Source organism: Bombus terrestris, chromosome 7 (genome assembly GCF_910591885.1).
Source record: "Bombus terrestris chromosome 7, iyBomTerr1.2, whole genome shotgun sequence".
Classification (NCBI taxonomy): Eukaryota; Metazoa; Arthropoda; class Insecta; order Hymenoptera; family Apidae; genus Bombus; species Bombus terrestris.
The window spans coordinates 14,706,512-14,732,986 of NC_063275.1; the positions used below are offsets into that span (position 1 = coordinate 14,706,512).

The 26,475-nt window shown below is 42.6% G+C and overlaps 1 protein-coding gene across 4 annotated transcripts in view; it reads left to right on the plus strand.

The window, feature by feature from the left end:
- The window catches only part of LOC100645409 (discoidin domain-containing receptor 2), a 134,620-nt gene that overhangs the window by 97,990 nt on the left and 10,155 nt on the right, over positions 1-26,475 (plus strand). For all 4 annotated transcript variants that reach the window (XM_048407861.1, XM_012310313.3, XM_003396602.4 and 1 more), the window contains 3 exons: positions 6,549-6,654; positions 13,167-13,398; positions 21,879-22,334. In XM_048407861.1, the coding sequence (XP_048263818.1) occupies positions 6,549-6,654; positions 13,167-13,398; positions 21,879-22,334 (794 nt within the window). The remainder of the gene's footprint in view (positions 1-6,548; positions 6,655-13,166; positions 13,399-21,878; positions 22,335-26,475) is intronic.

The following is a 26,475-nucleotide window of genomic DNA, read 5'->3' on the forward strand; positions in this document are numbered from 1 at the left end:
CAATTTGTCACGGCTTTGTACGGGTCGCGGCGTCATTAACACCGCGCGCGTCTCTACTTTCGCGGAGTTTGTTTAAACGTCGAATCGCTGGCACGACAAAGGGGCCGTCGAGCTGCACGTGTGCGTCGTATGTCTCTCGAATATAAAATCCAGCCCGCGTAAACATTCCCAAGCGAACGTCCCGACATCTGTTCGCTCGGCCTGGTTCGCGCGACTCCGTCCTGCTTGATCACGTGCCAGAAGCGAGTCGTTCGCGCTCGTCTTTCTCTCACACGTCTACACGCGCGTCTAATGATCACGTTAAATCGTCCGGTGTCGGGCAATCGACTTAACCGACTCCTTCGTTGCCGTATTCAGAGAAACTCGGAAAGGACGAATCGAAGGAAGAAGGAAGAGAGAGAGAGAGAGAGAGAGAGAGAGAGTAGACAGGGTGAAGGGACGTCGACTGTCAAACGTCGACGTCGGGTGTAATAATCCCCGACTTTCGACCTCGAAGGGCGGCCGTCAATCCGACGTTGGATCTGTATTTTCATAAGTCTAGGCCGCGAGAGCAAACACTATATTCCCTGGGTCGAGTGCCGTCTCCGAAGGGTTGAAACCCTTCCTCTGTTCGGTCTACATCTCGCACGTGATTGCGGAGGAATCGAAGGAAGAGTCTTTTCTTAAAGGGTGCCGTCTAGGAATTCCGACTTTAAAGCGACGCTCTGTTGAACTTTAACGTATTTGGCATACGCGTATTTTCACAAGATTGTTGCCAGTAGTCATAACCTATAATACTTCGTATATTTCATAAATTGACAATGTTAATCTATGACTATTTTATGTTTTAGGTACGTTATTCCGCGATTCTATTCTTCGTGCATAATTCAATCCAATCGAATCCAATACTTTTTCAATCGCAGTTCGAGAATTGACTGACAAATCGTAGATCTTAATTAGGCTTAGGCGATCCAAAGTCGTCGTAACTCAACGTCTAGGTTACCATAATCTCGAATATGTTGAAGAGTAGAAAAATAGATAATAAAGTATACATGTTCGATAGAAAAAATTCTACTTTTTCTTTAACCCAATTACGCGAACCACTTTACAGGCGAGACTATATCCAAAATTAGTTAAACGCGAACGTCTTACGGAGACACGATAAACCAGCTCGACATATCACGGTGCTATAACGAAGAGAACGTTGGAGGTCAGAAACACGAGTCTCGGCCAGCGGCGACGTAGGTTCGCTTTTGATAAATCCAGGCCACGAAGGCGAGCGTAACACATGCTCGCCACGAGGCACGCACGCATAAAAGGGGTTGCAGCTCCCCTGAGAAGTAAGCGCTGCACGCAACTCGAGACGGTGATTTCAAGACAGCGGGGATGGGTCACGCCTGAGGGGTGGTTATAGCGAAGGGTCGGCTTGCGGAGAAGGGTGCAAAAAGACCGCGGACGTGGAAGGAGGGCATGGGATGGGTCATGAGGCAAAAGGGGGACGAAAGGGCCGTGTAAAAGTAGTACTTCCGTTTCTCCAGCCGCCCCGGCGCCACAACGACGAGCATGCGCCCTCGCGGACTCGAGCCGCGTTATCTTCCGGCTGCAACGACTGTTTGTTTTCTCTGAAAGAAACGAAAATGGTTTCGACGATATCGTGGAAAACCATGTTTTGGTGTTCGTGGCGTTCACGGAAAGAGTGCACTTAAGTAGGGTTCCCGAGGGGCGAGTCATCGTCTGACGTGGTCGTCACTCTTACAAACATTCATTCTAATTTCGCCTGGCCCTGACGAGAAAGACAGAGTTTCAAAGTAACTATGGGGAATAAGGAAAAGAATACCACAGGTGTCCACCTGCTAATTCCGTTAAGTAAATAAACCCAACTAGGCGTTGTCATAATACGGCAATTAAGGAGGGACGTACTATTACCGTACTACGGGATACGCCTTCTTCTGCTCGTCCTCCTTTCCATCATTCCTGGCGCTTTGTAATTTCGGGTTTTCTTGGTTTATACAAACTTTTTGGGCATTTAAATTTTTTGCATCATGAGTTGTTATCTCGGTGATTATCAGTATAGGATGGTAATTGGACGAGTAATTTTACGAGGAATACGCGATAGCATAAGGTGAATGCCTCTTCATTCCGGAATCCATTAACGGTTATTTGGTGAGGGATTTAGTTCAGCAGGTTTTCGGGATTTCGATTAGCCCAGGGAGCCGGTGCTTCCGGATATGAAAAATAGTAATCCGTAAGTGAGTCATGATTTATGCTGTAATATCGTGCCGTAATAAGGTGGGGCGCTTAATATGTTTTTCGCGAAATACCCGGAGAGTAATTAATTTACATTCACGCCCGGTGGAGGAGGGAGGCGCGCAGCAAAGGGAGAAACAAACGAGGTGTGGGATGGAGAAGGAGAATCAACAGCGGCGTGGCCACGACCACGACCCTCTCGTACATCGTCATTAATAATAATTGTAGAGTTAACAAAGGCGGGCCAAGGTGGAATTATTAAATCCGTCGAGATAGAAAATCTCCGTTGTTAGCCAGGCATTTCGCCGATCTCGCTTTTCCTTTTCGTTTCTTTCGCCGGCTAACGAAAACCTACCACCCCCCTCCCTTTGCTTCGTCTAATTCGCTTAATATCCTGCTCGCGGCCGTACCGGAGGCAACAAATCTTCGTGAAGCTCGCTGGATTCGTAACGATTCCGTATAATTCTTGTTTTCGTTTCTCCTTCGAGGTTCAAAGTGTCGCATAAATTATTTAAATCGTCGAAATCAACTTGCCCCGGGGACGATAATACCTCGCGCAGGGTGTCTGGTTTCTCAACGAACGGTTTCGTTCGACTTCTCCGGAAGCTGACGGGTTCCTGAAGAAGACGCTTACTGACGTGGATAGGCGAAAGAAGCGGTTATCAATTTGACAGTGACGCTGTTAAGAGAGGAAGAAGGAGGTCCAGATGGCGTAGAAAAGAGAGGAGTCGCGAGGAGGGGTTGCGAAGGCATTCAATTTCCCTCTTCTCGCGGATGGAGGGCGGCACACACCCTTCCGTTCGGAGCTGTCACTCCGCGAGAGTTATGGTCGCCGAATGAGTGGCTGGGGCGGGCCAAACGTCGCATAACTTACTTCTTCTTCTCTCGTTTCTCTGCTCTTTTCCAGGATGTCTATAAATACAGGGATCGAACCTGCCTACCGCTTTACCGTCCGTCACTGGTCCCTTCGTTGTTCCTGCGGGATCCTTTCGTCGATAGGACGAGAAAAGGGGAACCGATATCAGCGTGTAAACGATCGTAATCGCTTGAGAATGTCGATCGATTTGTTTTATTCCCATTTATTTAGGGGTTCAGGGATCTTTCTTCTTTGCAGTAGAAGCGAGGGTTGTTTTTCAATGAAATTTGTTATCTATACGATTGGTATTTGGTTTTCGGTGGAAACTTTGTTCTTTTTTTTTCCAATTTAAGTTGATTAAGCGTTTCAGAGTAATCCAATTTCCGTCGAGGGATAGGAGTAGGAGGCATGCTATCTATGGTTTCGGTTGAGTCACGAGATACAAGTGGTCTGTCCAATCTCTCACTTTATTTTTACTAACTACACTTGAATCACGAAGACTGGCGTGTTTGTTCGAATGTGTCCTGTAATCTGGCGTCTGTGTTTTCTTTTCTCCTGTCACTCCTTCATAACAAGGCTTTTCTCTAATCACTCTCTTAAATACCTCCCCCGTAGTTCCCCCTTTCCCTTCCTGTCGCTCGCGGTGTCTAAACAATCAATCTCTCGTTCCTCGGTTTCAACTTGTCTCGTGCTCCATTAAGCAAATGGCATTTCTAAGTTCTACATACTTTATTTCCTTCAACGAAAAGACCTTTTAAAATAATAATTACAACGAAGAGAGGAACAGCGACTTGCAATCAATACTATATCGTAAAAAAAATTCGCCACTGTCGATGTTTCCGTCAAAAAAAGGGAAGGAAAAAAATATAAAAAAGGTTCATAAATTCGTCAAAATACCGGTTCGGTTGGGTGTACGGTCCAGCGGCAAAGTAAGAACGATTACGCTGAAAGGATTTCGTTGTAAAATCGCGTAGCGCTGGCCGACGAGTTCCCGCCAGGGGGAAAGAAAGGAAAAAACCGGCGGCGAAGAAATTTCATATGGCAAAAACGGTGTTGTAAGCGCGCCGGTTCAACTCCCGGGAACAAGTGGCTCCATGTAGAGGAGTTAATTACCAGAAATAAGCAGCCGCCGAGTCGTAAAACTCGTACGAGACCGCGACCTACGCTCGGAACCGGGCGTATATCTCGTTAAAAATTTATTTACGTGGAAAGTTCGTCTAGCGAATTAAGACTTGCTGGTGCTCGCGAAAAACGCGTCGCGTCGCTGCGACCGGCGGACAGCTTGTCGCCGGATATAAGACAGAAAATGGAAATGACGAGTACGGATCAATATTTTGAGATAGAGAAGTTTGATTTTCGACTTTAGTCAGCTTTTTCAGAAACCACTCGCGAATAGAATAGTACCAGAGGAACAAAAAGAAAAAAAAAAGAGAAAAGAAAGAAAAAGGACGAGAGAGTTCTCGCTCCTAGGAATGAGAAACATTACATCGCTTAATTGCTGTTATTAAAATCATTGGAATTCATTTTGAAAGTGTTAAAGAATCAACCTTTTAACCAGGGAAGATTAGTCGCGTCTCTTGGACGTAATCCTAATTGAAACCCATCTTTTTAAGTTTCTTTCGATTTGTACGAAAATAACTAACTGAAATTGATTTGCCTTTATCAATGGTTAATTATGTGATCGTAAGAATTTCTGATTAAAAAAATCGCTCAATCAACAGAGGTTAAGGAACGTATAATATAAACTTCCATTAAAAGAAACTTCTTCATTATCCTACACGTTGGATTCACATTCCACACAAACATCTCTTCTCGTCCACTCGTTCAACGACAATTCCACGAAACACCTCGACGTTATAATTAACGGCACGACTCTTCCAAATAATTAAAGCCCTCGAATAGTCTCTGAAACTGTTTGTGTATCCAGGCGGTCGTGAATTTAAGATGTTGGAGGCAGCAAACGATCGTGATAGTAATTGACGCTCTCGTAGCTTGAGGAAACGGCTGTCGTTGGCCACCGTGTTCCGACGAATCCAATCCTCCTCCGCACACGGGTTTATCGAGCTCTCGCCACAAACGGTGGACGCGTCCGTTTCTCTGCCACGGTTTCCCACTAAACGCTCGTATATTATCCTCGTATTCCCGAGAAGTCCGATTTCACGCGTTCGAGTAAACAGATCCGCTTTGATGGTCTCTCCCCCCCGTTGAAGGAGGCGGAGAGAGGATGATGCTCGTTTTTATCCGCACGACGACGGCTCGATCCGGTCGCGTGTTCCCGCACCGTTGCGAAAACCAGTTCAGACGTGTAATTTCGGGTCGTCGAAAATGTTTCTCGCGCCTCCGGACTGGTGATTGAAAAGCGTTTCTTGGTATCGTGCCACGGTGTATCGCAATTATCGCTGGGCCGCAACATCGTCCGGAGAAAAATACGACGTGCCTCCCTGTTTCACCGCCTCGTAATCACGCGCCAGTTGGTTCGAGGCTGCGCACAGGCAACCTCATGCCTGTTTGAGACGTGTAATGAACGCTCGATGAACCGTACACGGTGTTCGCCCGAAAATAACGGCGCGAAACTCGCGGATATCATCTGACGATGGAACGTCCCGTCGAAAACATATGGTGGACTCTTGCCACGCTCTTTTCATATACATCTGAAGTTTATGGTTAAAGTACATACTTGTACTGTTATACTTCTAAGGGCGATTAGCGGTACTTGTACGGCGATTGTTGTGGTTCAAGTATGTCTAAGAGTGTTTAATCGCTTGCATTCAGGTTATAAGATACGTGTAAATACCTGAAAGGCATGCGCACGTGTAAATATGTTTTGTTCTTTTCTATTCTAAAACCGGGATTTTATTGTTTTAAATTGTTGAATTTTGTAATTGATTACCATTTTCCAATTTAATTTTCGACTTGAAAAGAGAAATTAATCAGTTCGATGTTACAGTATAATGACATGAACCATTCAGAAACTACATTGATCAACTGTGTAAATTAAGAAATATAGGAAAGCGATGATATTATGGATACTACTTTTAAAATTTACTATTATCCATTGATGAACGAATTTATAGAATCGAGTCATTTGTTTCTCAACAATCAATTATCAATGGTATAATGAAATTAAGAAATGAAAAAAGGTGGAGTCGATCAGTTTAGCTTTCAAGAGGCTTATTATATTAATAATAACTCGGTAATAAACAAATCAAACAAGATTAAATTTATAAAAAAGAAAAATGAATTTTAACGAACAGAGATGTATGGATAATAGTACAAAACAAACATGCTAATAATTTGACTAGAATGTTACTATACACGAGCACAAAGGAACGTGTTCAAATTAATATTATGATTGTTCCGAACAATTAAAGCGTTCGTGCAGTAATCACACCCTTCTTCAGGGCTAAAATACGCGTGGAACGAATACGGACGTGTATATAATCAAAGCAATTTCCTTTGTTTGCAGCACAATGCATCGCACCCCTAGGGATGGAATCTGGTGCGATTCCCGATGCAGACATCACAGCGAGTTCGAGTTTCGATAGCGGAAACGTCGGGCCACATCACGGACGGTGAGTGAATTACCGTGTATTACCGTCTCGTTTATAGAACGCATTATGCAGATGCGATGCAATACACATTCGGAAATATGATAAAATTAACCCCTTTGTGCGCTGCGCCTGTCCAACAGAGATGCAATTTCCCAAAATCAGTGCGCTTCGTTAGGCGATCTATTCGGGAATGAATTGTAGCGATCTACACGACGAAAGATTCTGTTATGTTCCATGAGAGAATTCGATACTACAATAGTATGCGCGATATTACACGAAATTTCATCAAGATTGAAAAACTTCCTTTAAAAAATTTATCTCGATATGTCATTTGCTGATCCTTCAGACAATGTTATTTTTCGCTATATAGCTGTATCTTCTCTAGTCGACGAATAAGATAAAACAAACAAGTCGCTGGGAGCCACGTTGATCAAATCCACGCTTTTAGAAAATTTTCAATTATCCAGTTTAACTTTCCAGGGTACAATATAACATCCCTTTACAGAAATAATTAGTCTATTACTAAATACATGGAGTTTACGAGTAAAATTACCGAGCAGTTAAATAGGAATAATGATCAGAAATCGTAAAACAAAATTAACCTTTAATCATCCTTTTGAAAGGATGCTACCTAAGTATGAAGAATCAGAGACTTTAATTATCCTAACCTAAACCCTTACACCCACCTAAACGAAATTTGTTTTTACACTCTAAATTTCATCTAAAATTATATGACCTACATTTCAGATTCCACTCTGAATCTTCCCAGTGAGTCATCTAATAACATTGTCTCCCGAAATCATGTCTGAAGTAGATCGAGTATAATTCACTATGAAATTTGTCAATAAGATAAATAATATAGATGCGTTTTTTTCCGGACGCAAAGGATTTATCAAGCGAGTTGATGGACAGCTTAAAACGCGATGCAGATTGATGCGCGAGCGCGATTGTGCGGCGGAGAGTTTGACGACAGAAAAAGAAAACTAGTCTCTGCTCGTGCGGCACGATAACATTTCTGACTGTGAATGCTTTCTACGGCTTAAACGGATGATCCTCTTCCTGTCCGTCATCCTGTCTACGACCGAGATAGCTCACGATCGGGACTCGACCCCGGTCACCGTATTAATCACCGACTACTAAACTGCACGTCTAATTCGGCCTTCAAGCCGCAATGAGGATTAATGACGCGGGATGTCCCGCATGCACAGCCATTTGTATCGAACGTTCCGAAGCTCTTAGGCATCGTTAACGTGGACTCCGCGTATTCCTTTGATTATACGTGCCAGCTAATTACCATTCCAAAGAGAGCATTCCACCGGGTTTGCCAGATATAGACAGAATGCCCGAATTACGATGCTGCGAGACAAGGACCACCAGCGATGTTAACAAACCGAGGCTTGCGAATCGTTTACCAAAGAAGAAATCCTCCTTTACGGGAATCTTAACGATCCACGACGTCATCTGAAATCGTTATCGAGTCGTTTCACCAAGTATAAATTTCCATTGAAAAATGTTGAGAATATAAAATTAATTAAAGGTAATATACGATAGTTGTCTTGGGTTTAGGAATGATTTTTTTGTGGAATTAAAAATTTATATTTTCCAGAAATATGAATTGTTAGAATTTCACGGAGAGTAAATTTGCATTAAAAGAACCGGAGAGTATACAATTAATTAAGGTTAATATACGACAGTTGTTTTAGACTTGGAAATAATTTTCTTATGGAAATAAAAATTTGTATTTTCTGAAAAAAATGAAAGTATTATAGCGAATAAAGGTTGACAGAAATTCATGAGCAGAATATCAAAATATTACAAGATTCTTTTGAAAGAGATGGAAAATAGGATTCTTAAGAAAAACGAAAAGAGGATGAGTTTGCTAGTTTTGTCCGTTTTACATGCATCCTATTCAAAGAAGAAATATTTTATTAACGCGAGTGACATTTACGAACTTCTTTGATAGCGATGGGTGGTCCTTGGCTTTTAAGCGTCACCGTGGGATTCAGAGAAACACGACGAGGAGGCGTGAACATGTTTATGGTCCGGGGAATTTCGTTGAAAAGCTGCATTAATGCCAGTACGATAATTGGAAGTTTAACGTGTAAGAAGGTATCTGCGACGTTTCCTTTTTTCTCTATTCTTTCCTTTTTTTTTTTTCTCGGCCATGATATAAAGCAAGGAAAGCCTTTTCGATGCAATACCGATATCGTCGCTTGTGCACACACTCTTTACCGGTAGAGACCGTCTAGACCTTCTTCAACGGCACTTCCATGGCTTCCTGATACTGCGGGCTTCCCGGTGAATACCCTATTTACCCCATACGACTCCCGTTTACCCTAAAATACGCGAATCTAACTCGTATTACGTGTACATGGCTTACCTTTTCGTGAAACGTACGTACATTTCGCTCTCGAATATTTCTGTCTACCCCATGGACTTCTACATTACCATACATTTTGTCGCAGGAACTCTTACAAATTCTAACCGATTTATCGGGGAATTATCGGATGAAATAATTGTCTAGTTTAAAAAAATATTTTACTTACACATATATTTATATACTTCGAATTGTATTATATATTTGATGATGACAATATAGAAGTAATTAGTTGACACTAATCTCTAGCTCTATTTCGTATATCTCCGAATCGTCTTAATTAAGTGGCTCTAACTAATTTCCTGATTATATGATTATATTATTTCTTAATTATGATCTCGAATATTTACGGACTCTTTACTTTTTAATTGCTCCAGAATCATTTAAAATCCCTTGTTCTTGGATATATTGTTTAAACATTTAATCTTTTCATTTTCTTTATTCGAGAAAAGGAATCCAAAGTGAAAAAGTCAAAGAAACATATTCACTTTCATTTCATCCACTTTCCGAGAGGACCGCAAACCTCACGTACGAAAAGGTAATCCAAAACCCTGGTCGCTCTCCGGGAGCAAACAACAAAAAGCTAGGAGCCTGGTAAACTTCGCAAGGAACGAAAAAGAAATCCGACGCGTGTAAATAAGAGAGCAAGCACAGCTCCCAACCTCCGAGTACCCGTCGTTTGTCTTCGCGTTCGTGCGCGGCTCGTTCGCGTGCCCGCTCGAGTACAACGTCGCTCCGGGTCCAGGGTCGGCACGTTCACGAAAGAACGTTTTCATCGAGGCGATCCAAGGTGGATCAGCGAGATCGCAGAGAGTGAAATAGCTACGGAAGCTGGCTTCTTCTTGTCGCCGGGAGCAACAAATCATCCCGAAGAATCCGGACGGATCGTAAGTTCTCTTTTTCGAAGAGGAGCTTCGAGAAGTGTCTCGCCGCTGGCTCGCGTTCGACAAACCATTCCTCTCGATAATCGACCCGTTCGTCTCAACGGTGTCGCGCTTTCGACGATTTCGCCGACGTAGCTCGAACCGTTCTCGTGGCTAAAGTCCGCGTAATCGTCCGGCTAGAGATTTATCACGGGAGCCGGGTGGCACGAGCGAAGCCGCGGAATGTCTTTGATGCCCTGAACTGTATCAAAGTGGCAGCCAAGGCAGTTCGAGCTCACTTAATGGGCTATGAGTTATGGTCTTTCGCTGTGCTGGATGTATCCTCTCCCTCTTTCGCGCCTACCCTCCGCGCCTTCCTATTTACCTTACTGATGCTTCTCTTTCCTTCCTTGCCCTTCTTCTTCGCTCTCTCGTTCATCCGTCTGTGTACTCCCTTTTATCCCCGGCTCGTTCTTTTCGACGACGCACCCACAGTTTCTTCGTTCTCCTCTACGAAAGAGGGGTTCGTTCACTCGTTCAGGGACAAGGCCGCTTTTACCAGGGCCCCGCGTCAAAGCGACGCTTAAAATTCTGACGCTGCAGAGAGGCTGCCATGACAGCCTCACCTCTTTATTGCGAATACTTTCGCCGACGTATATAACTCTGGACCCCTGGCGAATTCGTTCGGCTCGGCCTACTCTTCTGGTTCCTCGCGCTCTTCCCTCTGCTTCCGTTCGCGTTCCCAACCGTTCGAGACACCGGCGGCTTCTTTGCGCACTTTGGGGCGGTGCTGTTCGAAAGTAATCTTGGCCCGAGAAGGCCTGCCGGCGAGAAAGAGAGTGTTCTCGTTTTTTATTGTTGAAATTGAGTTTCAAAGTGACTAGCGAGGGAACGTGTTTGTTGCTCGCGTCAAAGGTGAAACACGGGAAGTTCGATTTTGGGGAAAGGTAAACGCAGTGAACGGTTGCGCTTGTAGGGTAAACTTAGCGTAACTACTTTCTCTGCAAACTGTGTGAGAAATGTAGGAAATTGAACAACTGTGTTTCTCTTTCGTTTAGCGCGTCTTTCCACGAGATGATTTTTAATTTGTTGGAGAGTTTTGCATTTTATAAGACTTACCAGAGAAACGAATATTTCCTCCAAGTTTTAATTCTTTTCTGAAAGCTCTAATTATGTCGTAATTATAATTCCAACCAAAAGATTAAAAAATCTCGTGAGAAGTTGCTTGGGTATTTTAAAATATGTATACGAACGAATCAACATCAGACGTCTAATTTTAGTAATGCATAAAATACACAAATTACATTAACGTACAAACACTTGCTGATATATTATGTTTCGTCCGATTCACAATAAGAGAAGATAAATCAATTATCAACGACTCTTAAAAAGATGAATTTCTCGTATCTATTTTAATTAATAATTACAAGTAATACAACGCGTGATACTTGAAAGGAAAATTTCCCAAATTCTTGCCCTTAACTTGATCGTAAATTTCGTTATTAATAAAAATACCAGTTGTAAGAGTATTAATCTCCTTGAACGCTTGATCGATTCATCAAAGACTAAAATTCCTTACAAAAGACATCTTTCATATTTTACGTCTCTGTTTAACTAGCACCTAAAAAGCGCTATACAGAACAAAACAACGATGAACAGTTAACAAAAACAACAACAATGGTCAAGTGAGATGTTTCTGAACGCCGACCGAATACAAATGTATACGGACTCGTGAATTCCTTTCGATTTTCTTGGCGATCGAATCGGTGCCAACATTCCTCTCTGCGCGCGTTTTTCACGACAATCACGGACTCTCTATACTAGTCTATAGAGAAGAAAGGGAGCTTTTTAATGCCGTAGACGAAAGGTATGTGCGAATACAATTATTAGCCGGCTCTCGAAGAGTGGCTTCCCCGTTCTCTGGCATACTCGCTCCAGCTCATCTTTAATTCATGCCATCCAGTGGCTCGACTCGATCGATAAATTATAATTTCACCCCGTATCGGCCCGGCAGAGGTGACGGTTATCCGTCAGCTACCGGCTGGATCACGTATTTATACGATTTCCTTTCCCGCGACGATGTAACATTTCCGATTATACCGTCATCCTCTCTTTACCCGCCGCCTTATCGGTAGATTCTTATCGGCACGTCAATTGCGACTTGCAACGTTCGCATACGATTGTGCGAATACTGCGACGAAAAGGCGTCGTGAATATGTACGATGTGTGTACGGGGGACTCGATTCACTGTAATTGCCGACTTTGCGAAATCCCGGAGGCTACCTGCAAACGTTGAACACTATTTGCGCGAAATGAGCGGATGTCTCGGGCGTCTGATAAATATTTTGTACATATTACGATCATTTACATAATATATTAATTTTATCTTATGGAAAGTTGGAAATTTATCGGTTCGCGTGGTTGTATTTTTAATAAGAATGTTCATGGATATAACCATCATCTGCGTACGTCACGCTTATTTCTTTTTTAATTTTAGAATTTATGGATCCTTGTGTGCCGTTTTTTAAAAAGAATATTTACGGATACCACGATCATCCGCATACGTTGCTCTGATTTTTTTGATACTTGAAAATTTATGAGATCGCGTTTGACGCGTAATAAGAATATTTAATATTTATGGATTATCACAATTATACGCTATCCTTATTTTTTACAACTTGAGAATTTATGGGCTCGTGGTTGTTATTTGTAAAAAAAGGTGTATCACATTTATGGATATCACAATTACTCGTACATGTTCTCTTCATTTTTCTAAAACTTGAAAACTACCAGTTCGTGGTGGTTGTTTAAACGAATGTATACTATACGTATCACGATCGCTTACATACTTTGTTGTTATCCTATAAAATATGGGCGTCTTTCGATTTCTGGTTGTCGTGAAAAAGGAGCATGGAAAGGTAAAACCAAGGGAAAGTAGCACGTCGAATAGTTCAAATATCAATTACGTTACTTAAACATTCCGACGTCGGTTCTCCGTGTACATAGCCCATATTCGTGGCATGAAAATTAAATTACACACCGAAATTCCCAAAGAGACCCAGAAAAAGTCTCCTGTTTTCCTACAATCTACATCGACCGCAGTTTCCCCGGAAATGTTTTAGCATTCTCGTTTCCCTGGATTAAAGAAAAAAGCTAAAAAAATTTACCTTGGAAGAACAGCGGAACAACGAGAACGCAATAGAAACAGGAAGAAGAGCTAAAAAAAAAAAAAAAAGAAAAAGAGAGAAGAAATAGGAGGCTGATAATCTCAGAGCAAATATTTACTCTTGCAGGTTAAGGCAAGAGAGCCACGGAGGTGCTTGGTGTCCAAAGCAGCAGATCACGACGGAACCACGCGAGTGGTTGGAAATCGATCTTCACACGGTCCACATGATCACTGCCACCGGCACTCAGGGACGCTTTGGCAACGGCCAAGGTGTCGAATACTCGGAGGCGTACATGCTGGAGTATTGGAGACCGAAGCTCGGCAAATGGGTTCGATACAGGGATGTTCGGGGCGAGGAGGTAAGTAATCGCGTCGTTTCAAAGGTGTCACGATAATTGACCGGCTTACAGGCGTCGAGAGGTGTCGATTGCGCTTTCTATTAGGCGAGTATCTAAGTAGCTTTCCCGTTACGTCGAAAGAAGTATCCAGGAAAGAGAAAACGAAAGTACGAAGCTTCGAACAGGAAAAGGAGAAAATTCTTCCTCTGGTCCCTTTTTAGAAGACAGTTATAAACTGTCGCGTGTTGTCGGAAGTCGGGAATCGTACAGTTCCTAGCCTTTCCGGCAAGCTGTTCGATTAAATGAACGAGTAGAGAATTGACGTTGAGTTGAGAGAAATTTACGATGGCACGTTTGTTGTCTGACAGGAAATAGAGAAATCTACTTAGGTCAATGAACAAAGATAAGTTCGTGGTTTCTGTGATTTTGTTCAAATCCGTGTAGTTCGATGAAGTTGATAGCGTACGGTGAAATGGACGAAAAAATTATATTCCAACTTCTATCCCGTCCGTTCAGAATTCGTGTGAATATCTTACATTTCAAGACACAGATATAACAGACTCGTAACGAAATAACTAGGAAATAAAAGCGATGAAAGATGCTCAATTTGTACTGAAAATTAGCCAGTATCCTAATACTTACGACAGATAATATATGTCTTGCTCACCGCGATTCGTAATTCTATTCTATTAGGATCTCAAATAATAAAAAAAAAGAACTCCTTCACGTCAAACATAGCGATGCTTCCTAACAACGCTCGAAGAGCAACGCGTAAGGAACAGAGAGTGAGAGGTCAGTTAACGATCAATACGTGTGTTTGGCATTCGCGGTCATGGGAGCCACGTACACGGCACACAAGAGGCGCATAATTCAATTCAATTAACCGGTCGCAACAATTTAGCGGCGGGGCGAGATCCACGCGAGAGGTCGCGCGTAAGCGGAATCGCGGTGGTTAAATTTAGTCGGCGCGCGAGTATACGCGTAAAACGAGCAGAACACTGTGGATTATTGGGAATGATTTGTGGCGGTTGTCCGCGGGTCCATGTGTAGACAGTGCGCTGGGTCCTGGTAACTAAACCGTGACGTTAACAAGACGTAAATCTCGGACGCAATATGCTCCGCCTTGAAAATGGTCCCGCGGTTCTGCTTCGATGGCAATTTACTAGAATAGATCGGTAACCGTGAACTCGGCGACTTTAATTAGCAACACTCGACAATAGAAGGCGGCGGTCGTTCATTTATTACCACCACGAGAAATATAGGTATGTCCTCTACCGCGTTACTCGTTCGAGAATCCTGTGAATTCTACGGGCGGAGAGAAGAGGAGAACCGGGTTGACGTCGATGAATGAACTGTCCTTCGCGCGTACCGGCCACGCGTCTGCCAGGAATTCCGACCGTTGACGTGGGTGTTATAAGTCTGCGCTGCATGCGAAACGTATATTATATTCGCCACATGCTTGGAATGTTTTCGAGCAACACAGGAAGATACGTCCCTTTAATATATGCGAGTGTAAACGTTCCTTTGGTTCTCGAAAAAATTTCTTTTTTATCAGTTGTTAAGGATAGAAATAGAAATATTTTTCTGTCGTTGATTTTTCAAAGGAATATATTAAAATTCGGGTTAGATTCAAAACAAGTATATCGTTTAGTCCAGTACGACGTTACGGGTATGGAATACCAAATGCGGAGGAATAAACTAAACGATCGCGTTTTAACTAGAAATTTTTATGACCACGGAATTACAAATAAATTTCAATTATTTGTAATGTAAATGTGGTACATTCAAGATTTCTGAATAGAGAAATTATTATGTCCAAAGGATTGACGATCTCAAAGATCAGGTAATAATTTTACGGTTACCAGGTTAAGAGTCCATCCACGTCCTTCGCAAGGAAAGAAACATTCTCAACATAGATCTCGATCGAAGAAAAAGTAGTCGAAGCGATTCATTGAAGTTGCGAAGTTAACCACCGGTAGCCTACTCCACGTTGGTACGGAATAAATACCAGCCAGCTAGAACTTAGTGACATTGTTTTCGGTTGCACCGTGCGATTTATCATTGTCGTTGAAAAAGGAGAAAAGGTGGAAAAGGAGGAAACGACTAGGTGGTTCCGCAAAGAACTTCCCTTGTTTCGTGATATTTGTTCTGAAGAGCGATGGGGGGACCAATATAAGTCATTTCGCCTTGTCGACGATAACATTATTTTCGAGCCGCGTATTTTTATTTTATTTCCTGACGAATAAGACACGGACGTTTATTCCGACTGGTCGTGATTCTTGAGACCAGCAAACGGACGAAAGGTGAAGAAGGGCGGAAGGGAGGGAGGATGAAAAGCCAGGAAAGGAAGAGAAAAAAAATTGAAAGATGAAAAAGAAGAAAGGAAAGAAGGAGGTGAACGTCCAGTCGACGAGGTGGATTTCCTTGGAAGTTAGTACGTAGAGAGGGTGCTTCGAGCTTATTTGTATAGGAGGGTGGATCAATAAAACGAGGGAAGGGAAAGTCGTCGCGTGCTTGCTCGCGGGTCAGACGATTTCGACTCACCTACATAGGCGTACATGGCTTGAATAGCCGAGGTCGATCGAACCTACCAAGCCGCGCATCGCACGAAGGTCGAACTCGACAAAATTTAACCACCCTTATTCAACCATCGCGACTCCATTTACATGCCGCGGCGAAATAACCTTCCAGGCATCGAGAATATTTTTCTTTTGGAAAAAGAACTTTCTGGCACGCACTTTCTTCTTGTTAACAGGGTGTTGGAAAAGGCAGTGAAAGTGTTCGTGGAAGAAAAACTGCCGTCCTCTTGTACCTGTCAAGTTTTTTCCTTCAAACTTTCTGCTCCCGGTCGCTGTATAATTACACATTTCTTTCAAATTCAACATTAAAATGATCTTGGTAATCTATAGTAACGCGATAGTCTATATCGTTCGTATTCGCACACTATCATAATGATCATCGGTTGTCGGTAGTATTAGGTTGTCCGAAAAGTGTCTCTCTTGTACAGGCATGTCTTTTACAACGAAGCATCTTTATACAAACATGAAACCTAATCTGTCGAACGTTGTGATCTTTATTCTGATACAACAAGATGTGTCATACGGAATTCGACAAAATAATATAAAATGGAAAATGTTGTGCATAAATTATTTCCTTATAAAATGAAAGAAACTTTTCGGACGACCTAATACATACCTCTGTGGAAGAGATGACTATGACTACAAGAAAAAATGGACTGCGATCGTAAGCTGGTTTGTTTTGAACATGCACGAAACATTATTCCATTGTGTGATAATATGAAATATACACTGTAATACAATAACTGTGGTATAACAGTAACGTAATAATTGTAAATGCATTTCTAAGATTTCTACGTATTCGCGAAAGTATTCAATTATCTTAATTAGATAAACAATTGGATTCCTAGAATATTCAATATTTGTAATATTTGTGTTATGACTTAATAATCAATACTTTGATACGTTTGAGCATCTAAAACTGTTCTTTCAAAGCAAAGAATTAAATAAGAACACAACTCAAGCGCTATTCTCTTTTTGTTACTTACTTAATGCCAACACTTGTCACAGCCACGGAATTTACGCTGTCGAATATTAGTTATAAATCACGATCGCTTCCACTCATTTCCACTGATTCTCGTTTTCGTTTAATCTGTGCCATAAACAGTTCAATTAAGCGAGGCCGGCATGCGACGACCGCGAGCCAGGAAACCGGTTGAAAAAAGTGAAAGGAAAGCGAGATTCTCGCGTATCGATGACGACGGTTCTTCGTGGAAGCGTGCTCACCGAGGAAAAAGTCGTTCGTTGAAGCCAGATTCGTTAGAGCGGTTCGGAAACAGGTACTGATTCGAAACGAAACAGCCCACCCAACGAAACTCCGAGAGCAACGCGCCCTCTCGTGGTTACGGGGAATAAATCTGCAGAAATTCGTGTCTCTTTCGTCCTGCTGCGAGGGGCCTGTTCTCCGCTTAATTACACAACGATACTCGGCTTATCCGACGAATAATCTCTCGTAACAGCTCAGCCAGGATCAAGCAACGTCGGTGGTACCGCCGTAGTGTGCGGTTGTCAACGACTCGACCACTTTACAATCCGAATGGAACGCGAGAAAAAAGGCGAAAAACCGGCGGGATGCGTCTAATATTTTTCAACGATCGCATTTGGCGGGACAGAGATAACCAACCGAGCATAAATTATTTCGTTGATCCCTCGCGCAAACTTCTTGCCGTCTAACCGAGCTAGTCGTTCCTGTGAAATATCGTTCGCTGGTATTTTCTGTCTCGAGTGAAATTTCGCTTGTCGATTTAGCGAGTGTCGTAGGTTATGACTGATAAATGAGAAGATCATAAATTTGAACGAGGAAAGACACAAGCGAGAGCTGTGAAAAATTGGAGACCAGGAACAACTTCTTTCCCGCTGAGTCACAAACTTTCGACTGTATATCTCAATGAGCTAAGAAGCATTATCTCGTTTAGGAATTAATAGGATTAAAGGCCTGAATATTCCAAGCGCTGCTACATTAGGAAATATTGATGCGGGCTTATAGATCTTCGTGAAAAGAACAAACAGGTTTCACGAACACATACACGAGTATTTTATCTTTCGTAATTAATATCGTACATCAGGAACGTTCTCGACGCAGCCATGTTTTCAAATTCATAAGAGATACCACTTCCTTTGAAGTACATAGATATGTTCGCAAATCTCCATTTCATTAGACGCGACTGCGGATGCTCTCGAGGATCCAGAAGGTCGTTGGACCTGTTTTGCGAGTACATGACGCATCAGGAAAATTCGTGAGGTTATACGTCGGACCACCCGTCGCGTATATCCGTCTAATTAAACCGTCAGACAGCTTATCCGTCACGATCTTTCTCGACGACACGGTGCCATCAACGATGCTTCTATTCGGTAGCGGGCCACCGTTGACGATTCGAGATTAAGAGGCGCGGAAACATTAACATAAAATGGGCGTTGGTAGCACGCCACGCCCTACCAGTCATCTTCGTACTACGCTCGGAATTTGTGTACGAAAAATCCCACCAAAACGCTTTTGGAACCAAAACGATGTTACTCTTTCTTACCTATTCCTTTTTCTCTTTCCGTTTGCTTCTTTTTTTTTCTTTTTTTTTCGTTTTTAGAGAAGTAAGATGGTTTAGGCGGCGCGGAAATGTCTTTGAGTGGTGTGGCGAAGCATTGCGCGCGTGGGCGCGCAGATAAATATCGAGATTACTTATTTTTCTTGGTTGGACGAGTCGGCGGCTCGTAAATGCCGTCGTATTTTCACCGTCGCGCCTTTCGTTCCCGCGGCGACGATCACACGCCTCAGCTTTTCTCGGAATAAACTGAAAATTTGTGGCACCCCTTTCGCGGATCGTCAGAGCCGATTAAAAGCGACCGCGAGAGGCCTTTGATTGCGTTCGATCTCGAGGTGATGGGGATTTATTGGCGTTATCGGATCGTTTGATGAGCAGCCTGTTCCTTTTAACTTTGATGTCTGGTATGTTTTTGCTGGTAACCGGATGGTGGAAATATTTTTGTTACTGGAACTGACGTTTGAGGGATTTATCGGTGTTGGAAGTGAGGCAGATGTCTTATCTATTGTTTCATGTTAACTGCTTTGTGTTGAATCATTCTGAAAGCTTCCGCTGTATTTTACTTTGAAGCAACGCACGCATGAACATATTGCAAGTATTTATACCTACAAATATCGTTAGACATATTATGTATAACATTATGTTCAGAGCAATTCGCAATTTTTTCATTTAAAACAGTGGCTATGTGATTTTTTGTTCAAACAGCAAACAATGAAGAAAACACAGTAATACAAGAATTGCATCATGTGTTTGTGATAATGTGTTTCACTTCATCCCTTATATTCTTCCAATTTATCAATAACAAACTTTCTCTTCTTCTTCTTCTTCATTCGACAATTTCCTCATGCAAAAACGATTTAGAAAATATCGATTTAGAGGATATTAAAAGTGTCTTTACATAGTCCCTTCTCCTAATAGATTCCGATAGTTATTTACTCGAAGTTAACACATTACTAGAAAATATGCGAAATACAAAAAATGTTCAATTTCAAAACGTTTAGGAAATTCACGACTTGAAATTTCGGAGGTTTCTATCATTCGTTAAATCACAATATCCTTATGTTTGTTAAAATTTAGCAAGCTAGAAGTTACACAAGAAGTGTGATGCTTCCGATAGGACGTTTGTCTACCTTATCTCGTATTTCCTGTAACGAGCGTGCTTTCCCAATTCGCAAGCGGATCTACGATCGTGGCGAAGGAAACACGATTAAAAGATGATCGTCGACCACGCGGACCGGCACGTTCTGCGGCGTGGCGGTCCGGTAATTGGGAGACCCGGTGGCTGACACCGTTTTATTCGCGCTCGTTATTCCCTCCGCGACTTTCTAGCTGATGTTTGGCGCATCGAAACGAAATACAATGAGCCGACACGCGTGAAATTCCGGTTGGCGTCGCGCCGCGGACCACGTTTCGTTTCGACTTCGTTACAGCGGCTTAATGAGCACGCCCGCGCTCGTTAAGGGGCTGAAATATGCGGCCGTAAACGGAACGCTTCTGAAAGAAATCTAATCCGAATAAAAAATATTCGTCGACGATCATTGAAATCTTAATAACGGAACGCTTCCGTTTCAGCTTGTTGAAATTGTACCTGGTAAATGTTAGAAACAGCACGGACATAACGCGTGGATTTATGTGAACTTAAAGCTTGCGCTTTATTAGTTGGTAATTGTTGAAAATGGTATTTTTAAAGGAAAGTTAACGTAGAATTACTTAAAGTTTCAGGGTGAGCTTCATTGTAATTCAGAAGATTATAGCGGTTGAGATAATTCTTGTTTAAAAAATGCTCGTCTCAATCACTACGATTATTATTGTAAATATCAAATCGCAGGAAGAATGTTTGACATTAGATTTGTAAATTTTCAAAGTTAAAATTGAAATTATTTTCGGAATTCAAGTATCTCTGCTATAAGCGCAAGTGACATTTTTAAGACAAGTTGAAGTGGGTTGTGAAACAATCGTGAAGACAATCAATTACGCAAATGAAAGGAATGAAACAAAATCGGAGAGTAGTAACTTTCTTCTTCTCTTCATTTAATATCGAAATACATTCGCCGAGTATTGAAAGCTTCGCGTTCGATCATTTCTCCAATGAATCTTAGAATCTCTTCGTTTCTATCAAGACCTAAATCTAAGTAAGCCTAAAACTGGCTGCAAAGTTTTTCACCATTTTAAGATTCAATAGCTAACAAAACGACGATATTTCAGAATCTCTTAAACCTGGAAATTCTTTTAGAAAGCGGCGAAATGCTTGAGGGAACGTCGGTAGAAATGTCGTGGGCGTTCCTGGGTGCCGCGATTTCTCGTTTCACGCGTTCTCAGACGGAACAACGCACGTTCTATTCTGTCGGCGGAGCGCGAGCTGGAAGGCCCAAGCGTTTGTATCGCAGTAGAGGATCGAGAATTTCTCGTGCAGCATCGTCGAGGGTCGTCCCTTCGAAACAAAGGACCTCTTATTTTCCACTTACGAGCTTGACAGCGGCACTCGACTCCACGAGTATGATATTCTCACGTATGCCCGGTTACGTGACCGTGGTTCATCGCGGTCGTGATCCCGACAGGTGTATACGCATACTATTTGAATCTTCATTATCGATACGATCGCCGATAGTTTATGGTATTTTAATGATACGGCCCCGAGAGCCGAATCCGTAATTCCACCAAGTATATCCATGGATTCCGTACGGTTCTACCCGCCGCACCGTATGAATTATTCAACAGATATCCCTCGAGCGACTTTATGTCAGGTGTTAATAATGATCTTCCTTTCTGATACGAATATATCCAAGTTTTCAGCCGCTAAATTTTCAGTCACGCGTAATTTAACCATGCCAGAATTTTGACGAGTGAATTGCGTTTCCTTTAATAATTATCGAGACTCGTGACAGAGATTGAGGCATAAATAGACTTGACATGTTCCTATTATATCTTTGAAATTAATACTTTTATGTTGTAATTTGTCTCCTTCAATGGTTTTATTAACATCCGCAGAATCTTACAATTTAATTATGATAAAGAAAGTTGCAAGTAGATAAGGATGAAAGAGTTGAATGTTCGCAAAGAGCAATACTGAATTATTGATACACGATCATAAAGGTACCGAGCGTGTAGATATCGAAATATTATCGAAACATTACGATCGGTAGAGTGGTCAAAATTATCATTTTTATACATTTTTGAGTATCTGAACGATTTTTGTTAAAGCATATATATAAACGCGTTATTATTCCTTCATAAACATTTCACGTTAATTTCTTTAGGACAATTTTTATACTTCGATCATCAGTTAGTTTTAACGTTAACAATCAATATTCCAATTCACCAAATAATAAGAGAAATAACACTTTCCAAACAGAACGTATCTAACCTATCGATGAATGGTTTGTCACAGGTGATCAAAGGGAACACAAACACCTACCTGGAGTCGAAGCACGAACTGGAGCCACCGATGTGGGCGAGTAAAGTTCGCTTCTGGCCGTACAGTTATCATCGTCGCACCGTTTGCATGCGGGTAGAGCTATACGGTTGCCCGTGGAACGATGGGATCGTGTCGTACTCGATGCCACAGGGCGACAAACGTGGCAACTGGGAGTTCTTCGACGCGACTTACGACGGTTACTGGGACGGCCAGCTTTTACGTGGCCTGGGACAGCTGACGGACGGCAAGATCGGGCCGGATAACTTCAAGATGAGTTATTACGATTTCGATAGAGGTCAGGGATGGGTCGGATGGAGAAACGACACCAGGTCCGGTCATCCTCTCGAGATCAAGTTCGAGTTTGACCACGTCAGGGAATTCTCCGCTGTGCACATATTCTGCAACAATCAGTTTACCAAGGATGTACAGGTAAACTTTATGAAACTTTGTAAAGTTAGTTTTAGATAATACTGAATAAGCTTTTTGTGGAGAACGATATGAATTCATTAGAGGGTAATGTTATGTAAATGTAATCTTTCGTTTGTAAGTTCTCTAGTGAAAGTTCATTATTGAATTTTATTTTTTAACGTTACAAATCTAAAAGGGATTAAGATTTATTCGGTATTTCTTTGATTATTATTTCTTTATTCGTTCTAATCTTATTTTCTTCTTTTCTCATTTTCTAAAATCTAATTTTATAAAGTTTTCTTCTTTTAAATCTTCTTTTAGAAACATAAATGTATGTTTTGTATCTCTAACTTACACGAATAGTGAACTCTCGCAAAATATCTAGTAAGTACTATAATCGTGTTTTAATCGTTATGCGAAGATGAACAGGAAAACTGAATTTTTCGGTAAATATGACACAGTCGATAAACATATGGATTTACTTAAAAGTCGAGTAAAAGCGTCCTGTACAAGGTGCACAATATCTGCCATAATTAATGGAACATTGTCAGTATTTCCTTTTCTTTTTTTTTTTCTTTATTTTCTTTGAATACTATATAATAAGATAGAATAAGGAAAGACGGAGTCTAATTTTAATTAAACGATTATCGACGAAGTTGAAAAGTTTGGGGTGGGTAACCAATGCAATGCAAGTTGATCCAGCCTCGTGATTTCGATAGTAGAGCAAAAGGAAGAGGCAGAAGGGAACCCGGGTAGGAGAAACCAGAGCCTTCCCCAACGTTTGCGGGTCGTGATCCCCACGAACGAACCCTCGGGCAAATTTTTGGCCCGGAGAACAGTCACGTATTTATGTTCCACAACTTGCAGAGCCGAAGTCACGCTCTTCGGCGTTTGTTAGCCTGTACCGGTAGCGCTTTCATCACGTAATATTCTCCATCTTCGTTATTTTATCGAGCAACGTACAATAAATTTGCCTGTACTTTTACCTTAAAAGATAAAACAAAGAAAATAGAGGAGAAAATGAAAAAAAATGAAGAAGCCGCTTTTCGATCCGTCTACTTTAAATTTTAATATTTTGATTCGTTCCCGTTATCGATACTCCCGTCCGACGATGGAATTTCCACCGTAATCCCTTTACCGGCGATCTCTTTGAACGCAAGTCCGGCCGCGTTATTTTCAAATTTCCTCTATGATCGTTCACCGAATATCCGCGAAAACGCGTGAAAAAAAGAGGAAGAGGACGGATAGATACGAGAGCACGACAGGGAGGAAATTGGAAGGGCCCGGGTCGGTGACTCGCCAACGCGCGACCAGACCTACGATACAGAAGGGTGAGAGAGAAAAAAAAATATAGCGATGAAAACTAGACGTCGAATAGGAGAGCAAAGAGACTGAGCTAGACGTGTTACGAATAAGAGAGAAAAAAGAGAAAATAGGGGAGACAAGAGATAAGAGGAGGAAAAACAGGACAGACAATCGCGGCGAAATACGCGCCAAGATCCAACGCCTGCCTTTAAATCGCGCCCTGGAGGAGTAACACGAAAGGGAAAGAAATGATGGCGTACGCCATGTAATCCAGTTTTCGCGTTGAAGTCAAGGTCGGACGTAGGATGGGTAACGAGGCGTAACAACGGTTGGCCCTTGGCTTCGGTTGAAGCGGATGAAAGGAGAGAAAGAGGAAACGAGCCGCGCGATTTTGCACAGGGTGGTAACAATGGGCGTTGGCCACAACCGAATTTCTGCTGGCGCTCGCTGGCGATAGTAACGGGCGATGGTGGTGTTGGTGCCGTTCCGACGCCGGCTGTGTTGCCCGTTTCTGGGAAAATTTTCCGGCCCCGCGTGCTTCCGGCCACGAATTTCTATATAATGGCCCCGTCCCGGTATCAAGATTTATTTCAATGGAGCCCCTCATTACCCTGGCTAAGGCCTTTGCTCCATAATCGAGCAACCAAGGGGCTCCAAAACAACAAACAACCAAGATAGAAGGGCCGAAGGTATTAGCGAGTGCGTCAGAGAAGGTTAAAGTGCTTTCTTCGTGTCGTCGTCCCTGTTTCTTTGTTTTCTTCGTAAAATAACGAGATACCTAAATTGATGGTTACTTTTGTTCTGTTCGGTGCTTATGTATTGTTCAAAGTAGAGAAGGTAAAGTTTCTAACGTGTATGATCAAACAGAGATGCGTCGTTAATAATAGTCGACATAAGTCTGCATAATTAACGTTATTCATATTCTGCAAGTAATCAAGAGGATGATAAGAACACGCGTTTAATCTCAAGATAAAATAAAAAACTAGTTTTAATATAGAATCGCTTGACAACACATTGGAACTTAAAATTGTCTTGTTACAAAAGACGGGTAATGTGACTTATTACGTTTTCTTACGTGTAGCCTTCGATTGTTATGCTAACATTTAATCGTTTTCCTTGATCAAACAATACGCTGAAGAATCTAAATCGGCCTAAGTACCCATCTAAACGCGAGAGGAAAGAAACTCTTCTGGAGGATCAACGGGAGATAAAGATATTAAAGAAAGCAAATCCCTCTGCTCTTCACTGGGTTCTTGGCGTGAAAATGACCGGCGCGATCCAACGAATGGCGAACGATAGAAAATGGAAACTTTCCGGGTCGACGTCGGTTAAGGCGTACTCGCCTCGACAAAATAGGCCTCGAAACACTCTCCTTGCTGGTATCAAGATTTATTTGAATGGAGCGCCTCATTACCCGGCTCGAAGCTCGATTGTGCACTCGCTACCGAGCAAGATGGAATGACTGAGAGGTGGCAGAGGCAAGGGCAGCAGAAACGTTGCAACGGCTCGAAAGGGGGAATCTTCTTCTTCGAGAAGGATGGTTCGTGGAAGACAGGAAGGGAACGTCGAGAACCAAGAGAAACGGTCTCTACTCTCTAGCGGCAGGAATGCTTGAAGGTGGATTCTGTTCTTTCTCTCTCGTACGCACAATGCTAGCGAGCAACGAGCCGGAGAGCAGATACGCCACGTATTCAAATACAATACCGACAGTCTGGCAAGTCGGCAGTCTATGGCTTGAGGTATGAGGGCGAGTAAGGGATGAGAGATGGTAGCAACCGCCCCTAAACGTCCCCTTCTATTAACAAGCGCCCGCTCGCGCGGATAGGACACGTCTTCTGAAAGACAGCACTTCAAAGCATCGCCAGTTTCGCGCTCCTTATCTCTCTCTCTCTCCCTTTCGTTCTTCCGTGTTCCTCGAATACTATATTCTCTCGTATATACGTCCGTGGTGGTTGAGCACGGTTTCGTGGCCGCCACGTTCGTCTTCTTCGGCTTCCTCATACTCCTACTATCGTCGAGGCCTCCGTCATCGTCGACGAGCTGCTCTAGCAAGGCAAGCTTCAACGGTGTGCGCTCCCTTGAAAATCCATACGCATCGTCGTTGCGTTCGGAGCTAAGAGAGTTAGATAATCTCAGCTTTGTAATCTCCATTTCCAAGCCTCTCACGCCGTTCTCCTGGTCTTCGCCCTGTTCTTCCTCTCTCTCTCTCTCTCTCTTTCTCTTTCTCTCTCTCACACTCTCTGTCTCTTCCCGTTCTCCACTCTTTCGCTGTTCGCTACCTGTTTCTCGCACGATCCCCGCCTGCCACGGGCTTCCTACTCATAGTTTCCGGCTGGCATTCTCTCCTCGTGTAACTATCTTACGCTTTCCCGTAGTGGAATTAGCATTCCACGCGTCTCCGTTCCGGCGGAGTACGCACAGCCACGGGTGGCTCGCAATTATCGAAGTCGTCGATGTCAACCGAGTGTTGCCTCTATAAAGTTGCTCGTTATGTCCGTAGTAAATAGCCCAGTGTGTATTTGCGCGAGCGGAATCGCGAGATATATTAATATCCAGCTTGCCGGAACGACGTACAGGCCAGCGTTCTCCAGAGCTTGCTCGGCTTAAGATGCTGATTTATATATATAATTAATGTTGAATATTAGCCACTACGTCATGTTTAGCGCGCACAATGAGAAGCTTCATTTTACTGCCTGCTACAACCTTTGCCGCGATTTTATATATGCGTATATTTTCCGGGTAACGTGGCTTATGAGGATATACCTGTTGTGCGAGCCTCGTTCAGATGCTTCCGGTGAAATATGAAATAAGTTCTCGTACATTTTATTACGGGATAGAAGATTCGTTTATTATTGTA